The sequence below is a fragment of the Neomonachus schauinslandi genome, chromosome 10 (assembly GCF_002201575.2).
Source record: "Neomonachus schauinslandi chromosome 10, ASM220157v2, whole genome shotgun sequence".
In the NCBI taxonomy this organism is placed as follows: domain Eukaryota; kingdom Metazoa; phylum Chordata; class Mammalia; order Carnivora; family Phocidae; genus Neomonachus; species Neomonachus schauinslandi.
The window spans coordinates 23,138,069-23,156,399 of NC_058412.1; the positions used below are offsets into that span (position 1 = coordinate 23,138,069).

At 38.7% G+C, this 18,331-nt stretch overlaps 1 protein-coding gene across 2 annotated transcripts in view; it reads left to right on the plus strand.

Moving 5' to 3' along the window:
* The window catches only part of CLIP4 (CAP-Gly domain containing linker protein family member 4), a 77,835-nt gene that overhangs the window by 45,682 nt on the left and 13,822 nt on the right, over window positions 1–18,331 (plus strand). For both annotated transcript variants that reach the window (XM_044918827.1, XM_021697599.2), the window contains exons 12-15: window positions 853–987; window positions 5,063–5,186; window positions 9,231–9,295; window positions 14,394–14,466. In XM_044918827.1, coding sequence (XP_044774762.1) covers window positions 853–987; window positions 5,063–5,186; window positions 9,231–9,295; window positions 14,394–14,466 — 397 coding nt within the window. The remainder of the gene's footprint in view (window positions 1–852; window positions 988–5,062; window positions 5,187–9,230; window positions 9,296–14,393; window positions 14,467–18,331) is intronic.

Here is an 18,331-nt window from a genome sequence, read left to right on the forward strand (position 1 = left end):
CCTCACAGAGGCTTCTGTAGGCCTTCCCAGATGATAGCTGTTCAAGTCTGTTTATGGACTGATGGGAGAAGCCTCAAGGGCCCACTTTGTGTTATAATTGAACAGCTTTCCAGACAGCATTTCTCTAGGATGTTTGATAGTGGGCATTTCAAGGATTAGGTTTGAATCAAGGTGAGGGGGACTGGTTTGGTTCCTAATAAGGAAATCAGTTTGAGCTCATTGGAAACAGAGCAATTTTCACATTCAGATCACATTCCTGTATATATAATTCACACTGAGTCCCAATGAACAGCTCTGATTCTAGCATTTTAGCGGAACAGGGATTGATTGGTACAGTACAGCCCATGGGCTGAACCCGACGTGCCATCTATTTCTGTGAAGTTTTCTGGAGCACGCCAGGCCGGTTTGCTTTTGTGCTGGGGTTAGTGGAGCCGAGTAGTCACGACAGACGGCGCGGCCTGCAGTGCCTCACGTACTCACTCACTGGCCCTTTGCGGAAAAAGGGTGCTGGCCTCTGTGGGAGTAAGTGCACCCCGGGCAGTCTGGGTAGAACTGATGCTTTACCAGGAACCGTGTGCGTCAGGTTCTCGTGGCAATAATTTTTTCAGGAAACCCTTCACACGTTCCTTGAATGTCTTGGCCTCACATGTGAGAACCACAGCTGTAGGTGACGCATATCATGAAGGGTGTCATACATTGAGATCTCTCAACTAGCTAGACTGGTTAGAACACGTGGTGATTTTTTGGCTAATACACTTTTTGAGGTTGTTTTTTTTTTTTTTTTCTTCCCCTTTGCTATTTTCCCTTCTCTTTTCCTGCCCCTTCCCCTTTCCCCACCAACCAATTAAACAGGTTTGAATTCCTCAGGAGCATCTGTAGCAAATAACAGCCGCTGTGCAGGAGAGCCCCACCTCGGAGATAGAGTGCTGGTGGTAGGCCAGAGAATCGGCACCGTTAAGTTCTTCGGGACAACAAACTTTGCTCCAGGTAACTCATCTGGATATTCTTGGCTCTGCTTGAGCGCTTCAGAATACGAAAGGTTTAAAATTTTACATGTAGGGAATTCCTGATGAACAGTTCTTGTGGATGTTAGTTATCTATGGCACCAGCGAAGCCAAGCAGTGATGGAAACACTGACTGGACTCGGGTTGACTGTCGTCCGCGAAATCTCACTTGTATTGTAAATTGTCTAATGTTAAAATTCGTGGCCCTTCTCCAACTTCATGCTCACTGATTGCCAAGCGTGCTCAATAACAGAGAGAAAATATCAGGATTAGATTTTTGCTAAGGTTATTCTTTTTTTTTTAATTTCAAGTTTTTATTTAAATTCTAGTTGACATATAACCGGTAAAATTGGTGTTAGGTGTAGACTTCAGTGATTCATCCCTTACATGTAACACCCAGTGCTCATCACAAGTGTCCTCCTTTAATCCTCCTCCCCCATCCACCCTATCCTCCACCTACCCCCTCCAGCAACCCTCAGTTTGTTCTCTATAGTTAAGAGTCTCTCACGCAGTCTCATGGTGCATCCTTTTTTTCCTTCCCTTCCCCTATATTCATCTGTTTTGTTTCTTAAATTCTACATACGAGTGAAATCATATTATATTTGTCTTTCTCTGTCTGACTTATTTCGCTTAGCATAATACACTCTAGCTCCATCCATGTCGTTGCAAATGGCAAGATTTCATTCTTTTTGATAGCTGAGTAATATTCCAGGGGATATATACCACATCTTATTTATCCATGCATCAGCTGATAGACATTTGGGCTCTTTCCATAATTTGGCTATTGTTGATAATGCTGCTATAAACAGCAGGGTGCATGTACCCCTTCGAATCAGTATTTTTGTATCCTTTGGGTAAATTGCTAAGGATATTCTAAAAATGAGTTCACAGCATATCGCTTTTATCTGAGTGGCTTGGAAAGAAAAGCCAAGAGACAGATTCGAGGGAAAATGAAAAAGTTTCTGTGCACCCTGGGACCTTAAAAATACATGTTTGTGTATTTACATATTTATTCCAATCTAGACTTAATACTGTGTTTCCAAAAGTAAAGATTAGCTTTCTTTTGCATTTTCAGTGATTTTAATTTCAAATATAGAAGCCAGGTGAATGAAACCATGTTTGTGTATTTTAAGTGGCAGTACGCTGTTTTGACACATGGCGGCGTTGCAGCATTCTAGGAAAAGGTTACCCAGAACATTGATTTTAAATTTGTAGCCTTCTGTCAAGAACTGTGAAGGACCTGAGATTTTACCCTACGTGTGTAAGCTGACAAGTTAGATTGCCACAGTTTCATAGATGCTAATGGAAGACGTTAGGCTCCTGATTCAAGGACAGGACTTCTGGAGTCCCAGCAGCAGCAGAAGCAGAGGGTCAGCATTTTCTTTTTTTTTTTTTAAAGATTTTATTTATTTGACAGAGAGAGAGACACAGCAAGAGAGGGAACACAAGCAGGGGGAGTGGGAGAGGGAGAAGCAGGCTTCCTGCCGAGCAGGGAGCCCGATGCGGGGCTCGATTCCAGGACCCTGGGATCATGACCTGAGTCGAAGGCAGATGCTTAACGACTGAGCCACCCAGGCGCCCCAAGGGTCAGCATTTTCTTGCACTTGCTTCCTGAGCCCCAGTTACTGGGGTGGGGGGGAGGTGACACCTGCACACCCAGTGGTTTATGCTACAGGAGAAGAGCCCTCAGCGTAAGGAATCTGAACCTGTACACTAGACAAGACGCATGCCTGTATTTTGGGTGGGGCATGCGGCCCACACCCTGTCTCTGTCCTCCAAGGCTGTCCTCTGTGCAGACATCCATGGAAACACGGTGCCTCTGTTCATAAGACATGCAGAAACATGAGCGAGCCACGGAGAATTGTCTCCCAGCACAGTCTTGTTTCATTATACCACTTATAATCACAATCCAGCTAATTGATTTGAGATGGGCTGTGTGTTGTATAATTCATGTCCCTCACAGGTCTCCAGGTAGTAATTGAGATGAGTTAGGATGGTCTTAATATAGTTCTCAAATAAAAACTTTTAAGACCCCAAAGGTGGGTTATTTTTCACAATCTCCATGTCTTTTGAGTTCCCTTTTTCTATATTAAACAAGGTTAGAGTGGTTTTGGTTCACTGGATGCAATTCATTGTTTTAGGTTGACTTTTAATTTTAATTTTAATTTTAATTTTTTTAAAAGATTTTATTTATTTATTTATTTGAGAGAGAGAATGAGAGCACGAGAGGGAAGAGGGTCAGAGGGAGAAGCAGACCCCCTGCTGAGCAGGGAGCCCGATGTGGGACTCGATCCCGGGACTCCAGGATCATGACCTGAGCCGAAGGCAGTCGCTTAACCAACTGAGCCACCCAGGCGCCCGACTTTTAATTTTTAAATTCCTAAGGTTAAGCGTCCAGAAATTGGGGTAGTCATAAGCAAACGTAAAGTTGGAAACCCTTCTGTTAAAGTCATTCTGTCCTTTTAGAAACTACTAGCATGCATGTCATGTGGCACCAAAATTGAGATCAGTCAGTTCTCGAGAACAGCGCTGATTCATTGAAGCTTTTTAGATTATAAGATCTAGACCTGAAGGACGTCATTTTTAGCCTCGTTAGCCTTCTTATCGGAAAAAAAATTACCATTTAAGTGGGAAGCCATATGTACCTCACCACTACCAGACAAGGTGTAGTCACAATTGTTCACACTTGTCATGTCTTTCTGTGGGATGTTACACTTTTTCAAGAGTCATATGGTAAACGTGTTGCCATTATATGGTACATTGTAACATTGAACATTGTTAACTGTGGCACTCAGAAATAAAAATGGCAACCAGATGACCTTGGTTAATGACATTCGGAAATGTGATGACCTGTTTCCAGAGCATTAGTATGGCTGAGAAGTAAGTTTGTTTATGTTACTCTGTACTTGTATGCTCTTTAAGTATAGAGGACTGTGGTCATGCATTAGTCTTTTCGGTGCAAAAGTACTGAGAAATGGGCTCAAGGGTCATCTTTTTGAACATAAGAGGAAAAGACTGAAGAACTTCTAGGTTGCCATTTTTGAGGTTATATAGACTCTTTGAATTAGTCATCTGAAAGAAACAGTATTTTTGTATTTTGGAATTTGGAATTTGCAGTAAGTTTCTCAACGTCTGTATTCTTACTTTTTATTTGATACTGATTGTAAGAGACCAGATGCAATTACTACTGTATTCTCCTTTTAAATAAAAATGAGTGGCTCATTAGACACTTTTAACTGGTCTTGAGGTACCCTCCATTTGAGAATCCTTATTCCAGGAGTATGTATGTATACACTTAGACTAGGAGTATATGTCCATCTACCTAATTCTCACCACACTAAAAGCAACCTCACTGCTTTAGTTTTGGCCCTCTAGAAAAGAAGTCCTGTTATTTTACTCAGAGTGGGCCCTTTTACATACTTAAAATAAGCCTTTTAGAAAATTCTTCCTACTAGCTAATCTAAATCTTTTCACTAAGGTTAAGTATTATGATTTTTCTTTTTATCCTGGGTGGGGAAACAGAAAAAGAAGAGTCAAATGAAGTCAAAGACTTCAAAATGAAGTCTAATCATATTTTCCATATTACTTTTGTCCTTCCTTAATTATTTAAGGACAGTTTGTGATGTTGAAATGTTGGGAGAGTGAAAGGAAAAGATTGCACATGCACTTTATGATCCATATGGCTCAGTATTGTGTTGTGCTTCTCCCACTGAAATGCGCTGTATCACTGAGTCAAGGGCAGTTTCTTTTTCATTATAGCTTGTAGATATACTGTGGTCATAATACTACTTGCATAATAGCTAGTTTGTGCCAAATTTGTGTATTTTATCTCTCTCCTTTAATGTACAACTCTGTAATTGTGCTTGTAAAATGTTTTTCCTGTTCATTTTTTCAAATTTTCAAATTTTATCATTTGAAAGCTCAACGATCATGATGCTCTTCCATCATTTTGGTCATTTTGTGAAAATGTTAAGCCATTCGGGTTCTGGGTTTGTATAATAGCATAACCATTTTGGGTAAAATGCGGATGCTTTCAAAATCCAATATTCTTGTTCTAGGATATTGGTACGGTATAGAGCTTGAGAAACCCCATGGCAAGAATGATGGTTCAGTTGGAGGTGTGCAGTATTTTAGTTGTTCTCCAAGATATGGAATATTTGCTCCCCCATCCAGGGTACAAAGGTGAGAAAAAGGAAATTTATGTTTTTTCACAAGGCCTTTTGGAATTTGCAGTGGTTTATAGTTAGAGTTCCTCATTTTATATTAAAGACACGCACTGACTTCAGCTCATATCTTCTTTCAAGGGGTTAACCCACCACCTTCTTCAGAGAGAAGGCTCATGGAAAGCTAAATTTGCTTTGCTGAGGATTTGCAATTTTAAAACCGTCCTTTATTCCTCATTTGCAAACCCTATGAGTATGTGTAGGCTATTAGAAGTGGCGTTTGCTGCTAAGAACAGTGAGAGCAGCAAGCTTAATCTGTCATGCAAACAAAAGTAAAAATGCTCTCTGATTGCTTCAGTCACATCCTAACTACATTAAATTTCCTGCCAGCAGGCACCCCATTCATTCTCCTCCAAACCTAATGGAACCAAAATGGCTTTTTCCTCTGATTTCTTTAGTTTTCAAAAATAGATAGGCAGTAGATCTTCGGGGGAAGTGAAGCTTTAAGGATTTATATATAATGTACCTCCTCGGTGTTTCTCCTGAAGATGGTACACTTCTGGACCAGCTCACTCTAGCTTTAAAAAAAACAAGTTGAGCAGAAACAAGTTCTCATGAAATCCCAGGTACCATTATGTGAAATGACTTACGTGCTGAGAGAAATTGGCTTGGTGTGCTCTTCCGTGCCGGGGAAACAGGATGCTAATATTTAGGAAAGAAGATGTATGGTGTAATCACGTTCATGAGAACGGATCTGCCATCACATCCCAGAGCCCCATCTAGTTCCCTTCTACCTAGGCTGTGTGACTGCCTCCTGGCAGATTTTAGAGTTTTTTTTAGATCTGTCTTCCACCTCACTTTGTTTTTCTTAATAATTTCACATAATTTTTGTATTAATTTCCTTCTTCTTTGATGTAATTGATATACTTTTTTTCTCATTATTTGTGACAGTATTGAACATATGTAATGCTTTGCAGTTTATGAAGTATCTTCAATTGAATGTTGTTTCATTTGATCCTAATAAGTATTGGGTCAGGTAAGCTGGAAAATAACAATAATTATGACAAACATTTATTGAGCATTTAGTAAATGGTGGGCTCTGTACAGTGTACTTTAGATGCATATTTCATTAATCCCCCTCAAACCCAGTGAGTTGTAAGTTATTATAGTTGTTCCATTTTGCCAGCGAAGAAAAGTTTCAAGAGATAAAGTGACTTAGCTAAAGTCATATAGTTATCATAGGGGAGCAAAAAATTTTCCTCTGCCCGCTTAGGGTCAGTAGCTGATGAGGGGGTTGGGGGGGGGTGTTGTCTGTGAATTAAATTGACAGCAGATAGATTAACAGGAGAAAAGGCATACAAATTTATTACATTTAAATTTGCATGCACCTGGGCATCACAGAAAGAAGTGAATACCCATATAAGTGGTGAGATTGGAGTTTTTGTAGACCAACTTAGTAGGAGAAAGGGAGGGAGAAAAAGGCCACTTGTGGGAGGGCACATGGTTTTTAGGAAAGCTAACTGGGTGGGAGATAAGATAGTTTGTGATGTGGTGTTAACCTCCCAGCTCCTCACCTATGAGAAGAGTCGGAGTTCCCTGCTTGATGAAACTGCTGGGGAGGGGATATAGGACAGAAGAGTTCTTTTTTGGGAGCACCTGTTTTAGGCAGATAAGGAGAGTTCAGAGAAAGCCTCTTCCTGCATTTGTTGATTCTCAAATGTCTTTAGCTCAAAATAATCCTCCTGCCAGAGTGGCATGTTTTGGAGTGGCATATTTTGATCTGTCTTACACTAGTTAATGATGGAGCTGGACTCAACCCAGATTTGTTATTTTGTTGTTTCTCCTAAGCCCTTGCTTTTAGACAGTTTGCTGTTTTGTGATAGGCATTTTATAAATAAAGAAAAAGCCGTAGCCAACGCATGGCACTTCTGTGTGTCAGCAGTTAATAGCGCTGCATGCACTGTTCACACCTTGGAAGCTCCCTCTGGGTCAGGTCCTGTCCCTATTTCACAGAGGGGGAAAGTAAGGCACAGGGAAGTTAAGTGAGTTATGCAAGTGTGAACAGCTCGCAGGTGGGGATTTGAACCCAGGTAGTTGAAGTTATGTTCTTAACCGGTACCCTGTAATGATTAAAAGAGGGTTGCTGACTTTCTTTAGGACCGATGTGTTATCGATGATTGATTGAGGGTAAAATGCATGCTGGAGTCCCCAGTCTTCTGGGTTCTCTTATTGCTTTGGACAAATCTTCATTAACACATTGCTATAGTCTCTTACGAGTTTTATTTGTCTCTTAGTCGTGAGGACTGGAGTTCTTCATTTTATGTTTGATTACCCAGAGGACATAGTTTGGCATATTTTAGACACGGTAAATACTGACCAAATCTAGTGCAGTATTTTTTTATGCTGTAACAGCTTTTCCCCCTTTTATATTATGAAGCCACTTTCTTTCTCATGGTTTCATGTTCTTTTTCTTGCTTTGTTTATGGAACACATGGTTTTTACCTTTTTTTTTCCCCCTTGCCTTCTATCTGGTCTTCTTTAAGGTGATTTATTTAAAAGCACCCCCCTCTTCTTAGAAGATACAGGGCTTTGTCTAAATGAACTGCTGTCTCAATCCAGCTGTCTTCCTGTCATCTTCTGATTGTCTCATTCATCATCATCAAATACTATTAAGTGTCTTTTAGCACTTTGTGCTGTGCTAGGCATTCTATAAGCAAATAAAACAGACATGGTCCCTGATTTTGAGGAATTTCTAATTTAAACCAGCTTTAGAGCTCTTGAAAGACACCACTGATCTTCGAGAAGAAAGAATTTTAAACTAAGGACTGCTTGAGGACAGTCTTAATAAAGTAGTGACCAATCACAATCCCATTCCTCCCAGATTGTAGTTGTCTTTTTTCCCCTCCTTTCCATTAAGGAAAAAAAAAATGTGCCTTCTTTATGAGAATCTGTGCAAATGTTATTTCCTTTGCTTGGATAGCTTTCTACTATCACCAGCTTTCACTGAGTTCATACCTTTTTTTCTATGAATATATAAATCATCCAATATTTCTTTGCAGAAATTCCAAGAAGACTTACTGACTAGATCTAATCTTATCTCTCTACCTACTTACCTGTTTTTTGCCTAGGTGGTCTTCATCAGCACAGTATTAATTTTCTTATTCTTAGTTCTCACGATTAGGTACTTACTATTAATGAACTGATCACTTTCAGAATTAAGTTCTCAACTACCCATCACCACCTAATTATCTGTCCTCTTCATCAAGTCCTATTCTTTGCGTTCATCAGTCTCTCACTGATTGCCGTAGTGTGTATATCATGTAAAAACGATGCACATGAAGTGCAAGATGGAATTGCAGATATTGCGAGAGTTGCAGGATTTCTGGGTGGTGACCAAGTGTCCTGCAGGAAGTGGGTGACAGAATGAATGCTCTGTGGGTCAGGTCAGTAAACAACTGAAAGAAAATGAGACTGTGAGGATTGGCTTTTTAACAATGAAGAATGATTTGAATATTAAAAAATACAGACAGACCTGTCAGGAAAGTTACCACTATAGTTGTGCTGAGAGTCAAATATAAAGTAAAAGATGTTGGATTGTATTTAGCCATGCAATTTTATCAGAAAATTACATGCATACACAGACTGAGTCAGTATCTTTTTTTTTCAATTTAAGAATGTGATGTTTTTATAATTCTGATCGAACATTTGTTAAATTTAACATAAAACAAATTTATTTTCAGATTTTTTAGTTTCCTCTTGGAAGATAAAGTTCCAAAGAAATAAAGTCAGGTCTCTCTTTTAAGTGAATTTACTTTAAGTTGATTTTTTTTGCATTACTCATCCTTAGATAACAAGGATCTCTTCTGTTTTTGTTAGTGCCCGTCTTCGGTGCTAGCTTGAAGTTCATTCCTGGCTCCTAATAGATGCTCAATAAATGTTTGTTGAATAGGTGAAATAAGAAATAATCACTGGTGTGAAAACCTCAGTTAAGAGCCAGTCTTAATTCTGAAGACCTGCTACTTCTTCTCATGAGGTTTGCTAATGAGGTTTGTTTTATTCACAGGATAACAGATTCCCTGGATACTCTTTCAGAAATTTCTTCGAATAAACAGAATCATTCTTATCCTGGTAGGTTTACACTGTTTTATGTTCCTAATAATTGGTCCTTTGCTTTTATTCATCAAAAATTTTTTATATTCTCATATACCTTGTCCTCAGATTATGAGTCTTGAATGTTATGTTAATTATTCCCTTGATTTTTAAAAAAAATCTTTATCACCCCTGTATAGATATATTAATAAATAATACATATTATAAAATGTATATATATTTAATTGTTGTTGGCTATTTTGTTAGTGTTCCATTAAAATATATTATTCATCCTATACTTGATGGGTATTTGTGTTATATTTTTTTACTACTACAAACTAGACTATTGCACACATTTACCAAAGTTTCTCTAGGGTTGCGAGGCATGGGCCATCTAGACCTTCAGCCTTCCTAGGTAATGGCAGACTGTTTGCAGTGCACATGCCCATGAGCAGTGAGTGAGAGCCTCTGCAGCCCCTTATCTCACACTAGTCCTGTTTGATTGAGAAGTCTTTGCCCATCTGATGGATTTAAATGGTATCTCGTGGTTTTAATTTGCATTTTTCAGATTATAAATGAGGTTGAGCCTCATTTTTTTCTTCTTGATGGGCCATATGCATTTTCTCTTTTATGACGTACCTGTTCAAGTCTCTTGCCCATTTTTCTTTTGGTTTGTCTTATTAATTTGTAGGTTTCTGAATATATTTTGGACACTAATACTTTGCCAGTCTTGTGTGTTGTGAATGTCTTGCCTGCCTGGTTTTCAACTTGTCTTTTGCCTCCCCCGCCCCCACCACCTGTTTGATGTCTTTTGATAAGCAGATATTTAAAAATATTAAGTAATCAGAATAGCAAACCACTGGGACACCTGGGTGGCTCAGTTGGTTAAACGTCTGCCTTCGACTCAGGTCATGATCCCAGGATCCTGGGATCAAGTCCTGCATCAGGTTCCTAGCTCAGCGGGGAGCCTGCTTCTCCTTCTGCCTGCCATGCGTGCACTCTCACTCACTCTCTGAGAAATAAATAAATAAAATCTTAAAAAAAAAAATAGCAAACCATTATGTTTTCCATGTTTTATCTTAGGAAATCTTTTCCTAAAACAAACCTCACACAGACATTTTCCTATATTGCTTTCTAAACGTTTTGTTTTGTATTTTTGCTTTTCATATTTATCAATTCACCCGGAAGTGATTTTGTATACAGTGAGGGTCTAATTACATTTTTTTCCATAGGATAACCATCTGTGTAAGAGTGATTTGTATAACTAGTCCTTAAATATTTGTTGAGATTAATTTTATGGCCTGTGGATTTTTGCCATTGTAATAGGTGTGTAGTAGTATCTCATTGTTGTTTCCATGTGAAATTCCCTGATGATTTATGATGTCGTATTAGTTTCCTAGGGCTAGCATAACAAAGTACCAGAGATGGTGTGGCTTAAACAAAGGAATTACTTTCTCAAAATTCTGGAAGCTAAAAGTCCAAGATCAAGGTGTTGGCAGGGTTGGTTTCTTCTAAGGCACTTGCTTTGCCTTGTAGATGGGGGTCTTCTTCCCGTGTCTTAACAAAGTCTTTCCCTCTGTATGTGCCTGTGTCTTAATCTCTTCTTTTAAGGACACCAGTCATCTTGGATTAGGGCTGACCTATTTCATCTGATTTTAACTTAATTGCCACTTTAAAGGCCTTGTCTCCAAATACAATCACATTCTGAGGCACTAGGGGTTAGGGTTTTAGCATATGAATGAGGGGCACAATTCAGTTCATAACAGAAGTTGAAGATCTTTGCACATATTTGCCATCTGTCCATTTTTGGTGAATTGTTCATTCTGGTCTTTTGCTCATTTTTAAAGTTGTGTTAATTGTTTTCTTACTGTTGAATTTTAAGGGGTTTTTTGTATACTTTGAATGCTAGACCTTTATCAGAATGTGTTTTGCAGACATTTTCTGTAGTCTGTGGCTTGTCTTTTCATTGTCTTAATGGTCTGTCACAGAGCAGAAGTCTTTAATTTTAGTGAAGTCCAGGGTATCAGTTTTTTTTTCATGAATTGTGCTTTTGGTGTTGTATTGGAAATGTCATCATTGAACTCAAGGTCATCCTGATTTTCTCCTGTGTTATCTTTGTAGGAGTTTTATAGTTTTGTGTTTTCCCTGTAGATCAATGATCCAAGGAGTTAATTTTTATGAAAGGTGTAAAGTCTATGTCTGGATTCATTTTTTTTTTTTTTTTGCATATTTTAGGACTATTTGTTAAAAAAAATCTATCCTTTCTCCATTGAATTGCCTCTGCTCTTTTGTCAAAGATCAGTTGACTATATCTGTGTGGGTCTATTTCTGGACTCTCTGTTCTGTTCCATTGATCTATTTATCTTTCACTAATACCACATTTTCTTAACTACTATAGCTTTATAGTGATTCTTCAAGTTTCTTCAGTCTTCTTGATCTTCTCCCTCAATATTATGCTAGTCATTCTGGGCTTTTTGCCTCTCCAGACAAACTTTCCAAATAGTCAGTATCTACAAAACAATTTGTTGGGATTTTGATTGAGATTGCATTTATTGTGTAGATCAAATGGGGAAGAACTAACGTCTTAACAATATTGGGTCTTCCTATCCATGAACATGGAATACCTCTCTATCTTATTTGATTTCTTTCATTAGAGTTTTATAGTTTTCCTCATATAGATTTTGTACATGTCTTAATAGATTTATACCAATCTATTTCATTTTTTGGTGTTAATGTAAATGGTATTGCTTTTTAAATAATTCCTTTTACCTTATATCAGCTTTCTTTTGGTCAAGTATTTGCTTAATACATATTTTTCTATCAGTTGTCTTGTACCTTTTCTATATCCTTATGTTTTTGGAATATTTTATAAATAGAATATGGTTGGATTTCACTTCTTTAAAAAATATGGTTTGACAATGTTTGCCTTTTAATCTGAGAGTTTCACCTATTTACATTTATTGTAAGTACTCATATATTTGGATTTATTTATGCTATTTGTTTGCTACTTTTCAGTTTTTTATACTTGTGGTTCTCTTTCTTGACTTTATTCTAGTTATATTCCTACCCTCTCTTGTTCTCATTCCATTCTCTACTTGAATGAAAGTTATACTCTATGAACATACTTCTTAGTAATTACTGTAGGTACTTTAACATACATACTTAGCAAAGTCTAACGTTGATCATCAGGTGTACTCTTTCCCAAGTGATAGAAAATCCTTAGAAACTGAGTTATTCAGTTTCTATTTTATTTCCCCCACAGATTTCGCATTATTATAATAGTTTTTTAAAATATAATTCATAACCAGTATTTAATTTGCTCACATATTTACAAGTGTCTTTAGTCCTTAATCTTCAGAACTTTAACTTGGGATCATTCTGTTCCTACCACGTGTGTGTGTGTGTGTGTGTGTCTGTATATATATTTTAAAGATTTTATTTAAGAGAGAGAGAGCGAACAAGTGAGCACAGAGGGAGAGTGAGAAGGAGAAGCAGACTCCCTGCTGAGCAGGTAGCCCTATGCGGGGCTTGATCCCAGGACCCCGGGATCATGATCTGAGCCAAAGGCAGACGCTTAACGACTGAGCCACCCAGGTGCCCCTACCACATGTATATTTTTTGAAATTTCTTTTAGAAAGCGTCTCTCAGTTTTTGTCTTTTCTAATGATAGTTTTACTGGGTAAACCTAACAATTTGTGAAAATTTGAGTTTGAAAGATGTTGTCTCCCTGTACATTGACAATATAATTTTATTATTTTCGTCTTCTGTCACTTTTTTGAGAAGTCTGCTGTGACTAAGTCGCTTAACGACTGAGCCACCCAGGCGCCCCTCATTCTGTTTCTTATTTAAACTTACATTGAGGGTGAGCTGGTTGGGATCTGCATTTTAACTAGGAGTCTTGTGTTAGAGTCCCCCTTTTGTTAGGCCCCAGGTTTTATGTCCTTTCCTGTCTCCTATGCAGCTGGTAAGGCAGAAGCCAAAGTTCTCTAGAATTTAGTGGCAATCCTGTGGTACATCTCTTTGAAATTGTGCCTTTGTATCAGCTCAACAGTATATATATATTTTTAATTATAGTTGTATAAAATTATACTCGCTTTGATCAAGAGATGGATTCAGCACATCTGGTCTGCCATTACTTTCCAGAACTGGAAATCTTACTCTTTTTTAAAGACATCTTTTTAAGGGGCGCCTGGGTGGCTCAGTTGTTAAGCGTCTGCCTTCGGCTCAGGTCATGATCCCAGTGTCCTGGGATCAAGCCCCGCATGGGGCTCCCTGCTCCGCGGGAAGCCTGCTTCTCCCTCTCCCACTCCCCCTGCTTGTGTTCCCTCTCTCGCTGTGCCTCTCTCTGTCAAATAAATAAATAAAATCTTAAAAAAAAAATATTAAAGACATCTTTTTAAAATGTACCTTTCATGAAATCTTTTTTTTTTTTAATAACTGTCATTTGGGGATGCCAAGAATCATAAACTCTGAAATTAATTAATTAATTAATTTAAAAAAAATTTTTTTTTTTTTTAAGATTTTATTTATTTGCGAGAGAGAGAATGAGAGACAGAGAGCATGAGAGGGAGGAGGGTCAGAGGGAGAAGAAGACTCCCTGCCGAGCAGGGAGCCTGATGCGGGACTCGATCCCGGGACTCCAGGATCATGACCTGAGCCGAAGGCAGTCGCTTAACCAACTGAGCCACCCAGGCGCCCCAAACTCTGAAATTTATTGTTCAATATTTTACAAATGGCATATTTGGAGATAGTGTTTTTAAAGCCATTTTTATCCTTTCTTTCATATGATTTACCAAGATTATAATATTTGAGAATAAAAAGATTCAACTTTATCGGTGTCTAATTTAGTTTTATTTGGTTTTCAAGAAATTTTATAATAAAAACCTCCAAATGGAATGTCATGATCTTATTTTTGCATATGCATAGTTTGATGAGAAAGGTAAGATAAAAATTTGTCAAAAAAAAATCTAAACCACTATTATATTCTGTATGTACTTAACTTTCTTTGCTTTCTGTTTCCAAAGAAACATTTGATAGAATAGAACACCTATAGAAGAAATGATAAAAGATACTTTTTAATGAGGACTGCAAATTTATGATTTATTTTTCCTCTTTTGACCTTAACTTTGACATGTAGGTTTTAGGAGAAGTTTCAGTACGACTTCTGCTTCTTCCCAAAAAGAGATTAACAGAAGAAATGCATTTGCCAAGTGAGTATTAAGAAGATTTAGAAAAATACTTTTCAAGATGAACATGACAGGATTCTGTGAAGGAAGAAAGTAGATTTTGTACCTTTTGCATTGCTTGGTAGAATTTTAGCACTTACGAGAAAAGGTGTCATGAGTGTATTGAGAAGAGTCTTCCCTCCTTCCCGTGCAAGCTCAATTAAAAATGTCACCAATACTAAGAGTAGTTATGCTGCATATATTTTCAGAGTTTAGTACCATTAATAAGAGTTGGAGGAATTTACATTTTATGTTACCATTGAATAGGGTGGATTGATTTTAAACTCTTTAATTAGAGATTTGATTTAATATTTTCAGCAGCACATGAAAGAAATGTCAGGTCTGTTTGCATAAAGTGATCTTAGTATTATTTTAAAAAATACTCCCACTCCCTCTTTTAGAATATACTGCTCAAAATGCTTTTTTTGTTGTTGTTTCTTTATAGAATTTTTTTTTCTTTTTCATTTATATTGATTTCCCTCAGACCCACTTTACTCCCCCTGATGTTTTTCTGACACTCTGGGAAACTTTTTTATTTTTATTTTTATTTATTTATTTATTTTTAAAGATTTTATTTATTTGTCAGAGAGAGACACAGCGAGAGAGGGAACACAAGCAGGGGGAGTGGGAGAGGGAGAAGCAGGCTTCCCGCGGAGCAGGGAGCCCCATGCGGGGCTCGATCCCAGGACCCTGAGATCATGACCTGAGCCGAAGGCAGACGCTTAACGACTGAGCCACCCAGGTGCCCCAACTTTTTTATTTTTAGAGGAGTATGAGGCTCTTCTGGATTGATTGGATTAAGGAGTTCTTTTTTTTTTTTTAATTTAAAATTTTTCCACTTAATCTAAAGGCTAATGCCAGCGGCTGTGAAGGGGTGGGTGGGGAAGGAAAAAAGGACTAGCTGAGCAGGAAAGCACATGTCCTTGCTTAAGTGTGGTACTCTGGAAGCCACTAGAAAGCGGAGCCCAGGCACCGGACTGGGCAATCATCAGCTGAGCAACAGGTAGGTGGTTTATATAATCTGCTGAGAAGTTAACTCCAGGCGTCACAAGGATCTGAAATTTCACTTGCCAACCCTGATTGTCCTAAGACATTGCTAGGTACTGTTTAGCAGGGTTGGCTGGGGGTTTTGTTTTTTTTTTTCTTTCCTTCAAACTTTCACCAGTTTTGAGAGTGTTGAAATTGGTCTCCTCACTTGAGTGGCTGAGTGTGTTAAGAGCAGTGACTCTCTGCTCCAGTTTCTTGAAGATATCCAAGAGTTCTTAGGCAGAATAGGAGAAATACCAGGCAGAGACCATCGGGATATAAAGGCCCCGGGGTTAAGGGCAGTGTCAAAGGCCATGTGCGATGATGGGGGTAGGGGAACACGATGTCCAGGGAACCAAGGGAAGGACAAGAAATCTGAACCATGGGAATTATAGCACAGGTAGGGATAGACACAAGATCATCTGCTGACATGAGGGAAAATGTGAGGACCTTCTATTTTCTATAAAAGTCAAAAGAAATGAAGCTTTACTGATACTTTTACAGATTGAGACTAGTACCTGTTTAAAAAAAACCTCTCATTGAGGGTATAAAATCAATTTTAAAAATAATTGATGTTTGCTTATAGAGTACGGGACTGAAATGTTTGGTGGACACTGTTCTAAGGAACAAGAGGAAGACTTTGGGTGTTGGCAGGTAGTAGGAGAGCTGCCTGTGACCTTGGGCTAGGGGAGACGTGGGAGTGACGGCTGGCCTTCTGCCGATGGCACAGAGGGGATTGGGTACTGTGCTGTGACCAGGCTGGAAGCATGATGGATTCTGAGGACTGGGTTGAAAAATGAATTCATTGAGATTCCCCACACACTACCATTTTCTTGTTTATTCATATGGAAATAAGTGATACTTCCAGAAGAAACATGGAAAATGTAGTGGTATGAAAATTCCTGGGGAGGAAACTTGAAGCGTTTGTGTAAAGGACGTGCCTGCCCCACATGAGAGAGGACGTGAGGACAGGGGGGCAGGATCTGGTTTTCTGTGGCATTTGTCGAAATGACAGTGATGAACGCATTTCATTCAGAGGACAACATGATGGCAAGGGGCTTGACGCAGTTCTCGTGTTTTCAGAATTCTATGTGTATCAAATGCCAAGGATAGGGCTAGAGAGGAAGGGGGCTTGGGATTTGAACCCTGCACCACAGTGATCTGGTAGTCACGAGGAGTCCATCCTCGCCCGCCTGACATCCAACCTGCATCTGTGTCCTGTCACCACACACAGCCTGGTCCTGCCAGCTCCTCTCAGCTCCTCTCCATGCTGTCACGGCGCATCCCATCTGTGGGATACAGCCTGTTGACACGGTTTGTGTGGTCAGCTCAAATTTGAATGTCTTTAGGCAGAACTCACAGAATCCTGTTTGCTGCATGTTCCATTATGTCACATCATCCATTTGCATTCACTGCCTGTGCCTTGAAGCTTCTCGATTGTCAAACACACGATGAAGTCCAGATTCATTGGCACGGCATCTAAAGGCCCGCCTGCACGCACGGCTCCTGTCTGTGCCCCGTGGTCTCGTGGGGATAGCCTCACCAGTGAGGCTTACAGGTCACTTCCTCACTGAAGGATCTTCCCTGGCCCTTAAGGGAGGATAGACTTCTTCCTCTTTCTGTGCTCCTTCTGCACCGCACACAGTCTGTATTTTGGTATTGATGACATTTTACTGATTATTATGCACAAATCTAGAACCTAGCCCTGGGCCTGCCATTTCATAGGTGGTTAGTTAATGTTTTTGAATGAGTAGCTCTGAAATGTACTTGTAATTCCAAGTTTCTCACTTCCCTGAGCTTTTAGACCTAACTTGAATCAGATCATTCTTATTAGAATGTTAACTCTTCACCCAAACCATGAGTTTCTGGTTTAGATCTTGAATTCATTTATTACTAGTTTATTTCTCTTAAAACTTTTTTGATTATGAAAGTTGATTGTACAAAATTTGAAAAATTATAAAAAACTAAGTGCAGATAAAGATCATCTGTAATTTTTATCACCTAGATGAAATGATCACTTCCGTTTTGGTATATACTTTCCTAATTTTTTTCCTAAAGCATGTATCTGAATTTTAAACCAAGATGGACAAATCAGATTCTCCATACCCTTTGAAAGTTTTTCCCTTAATAAATCCTGTATTCTTTAACAGTTTTCCTCAGTGTGGCTTTTGCAGTATTTTAAAAGACTGTCCTGTGATATGGAAACATTTTTATGGCATAATAATAGGTGAAAAAAATCATAATTTAACTAGTAGTAGATGCTAGACTTTTCATTCATTATCTGTTTCCCTCCCTTCCCGTGTGTGTGTGTGTGTGTGTGTGTGTGTGTGTGTGTGTCTATTCAGGCAGATATCCAGCACTATTTCCTTCTGGTTCTTTCCTGTTTTCTAATGTATGTATTTAGCTGTTTAATTTATTTGGAAATTATTTTAACATACAGTGAGTGGTAAGAATCATATTCTTTCCCCCCAAATGATTTTTACAGCACTCCTAGTTGAATGTTCACTCCTGTCCCTACTGATTTGAAGTTTTCCTTTTTAATCACATAAGAAATTATGTGTATTTCTCTAAGGTATCTTTTCTGTGTCATGTAGAAGTACATTCTTGTGCCAGAGCCCCATTGTTTTAGTTATAGTAACTTTAGAGTTTAATGTGCTGGCAATGTAAATCTTTGCTGTGTTATTTTTCAGTTTTGTGTTAATTACTAGTACCCATCTGTGGCTGTAAGAGCCTGGCCTTTGTGCTTGCACCACCTTGCACGGGAGCCCCATCTGTCCTCTTCACCGTATCTCCGACCATAGGCAAATAGCTTAATTTTTTTTGG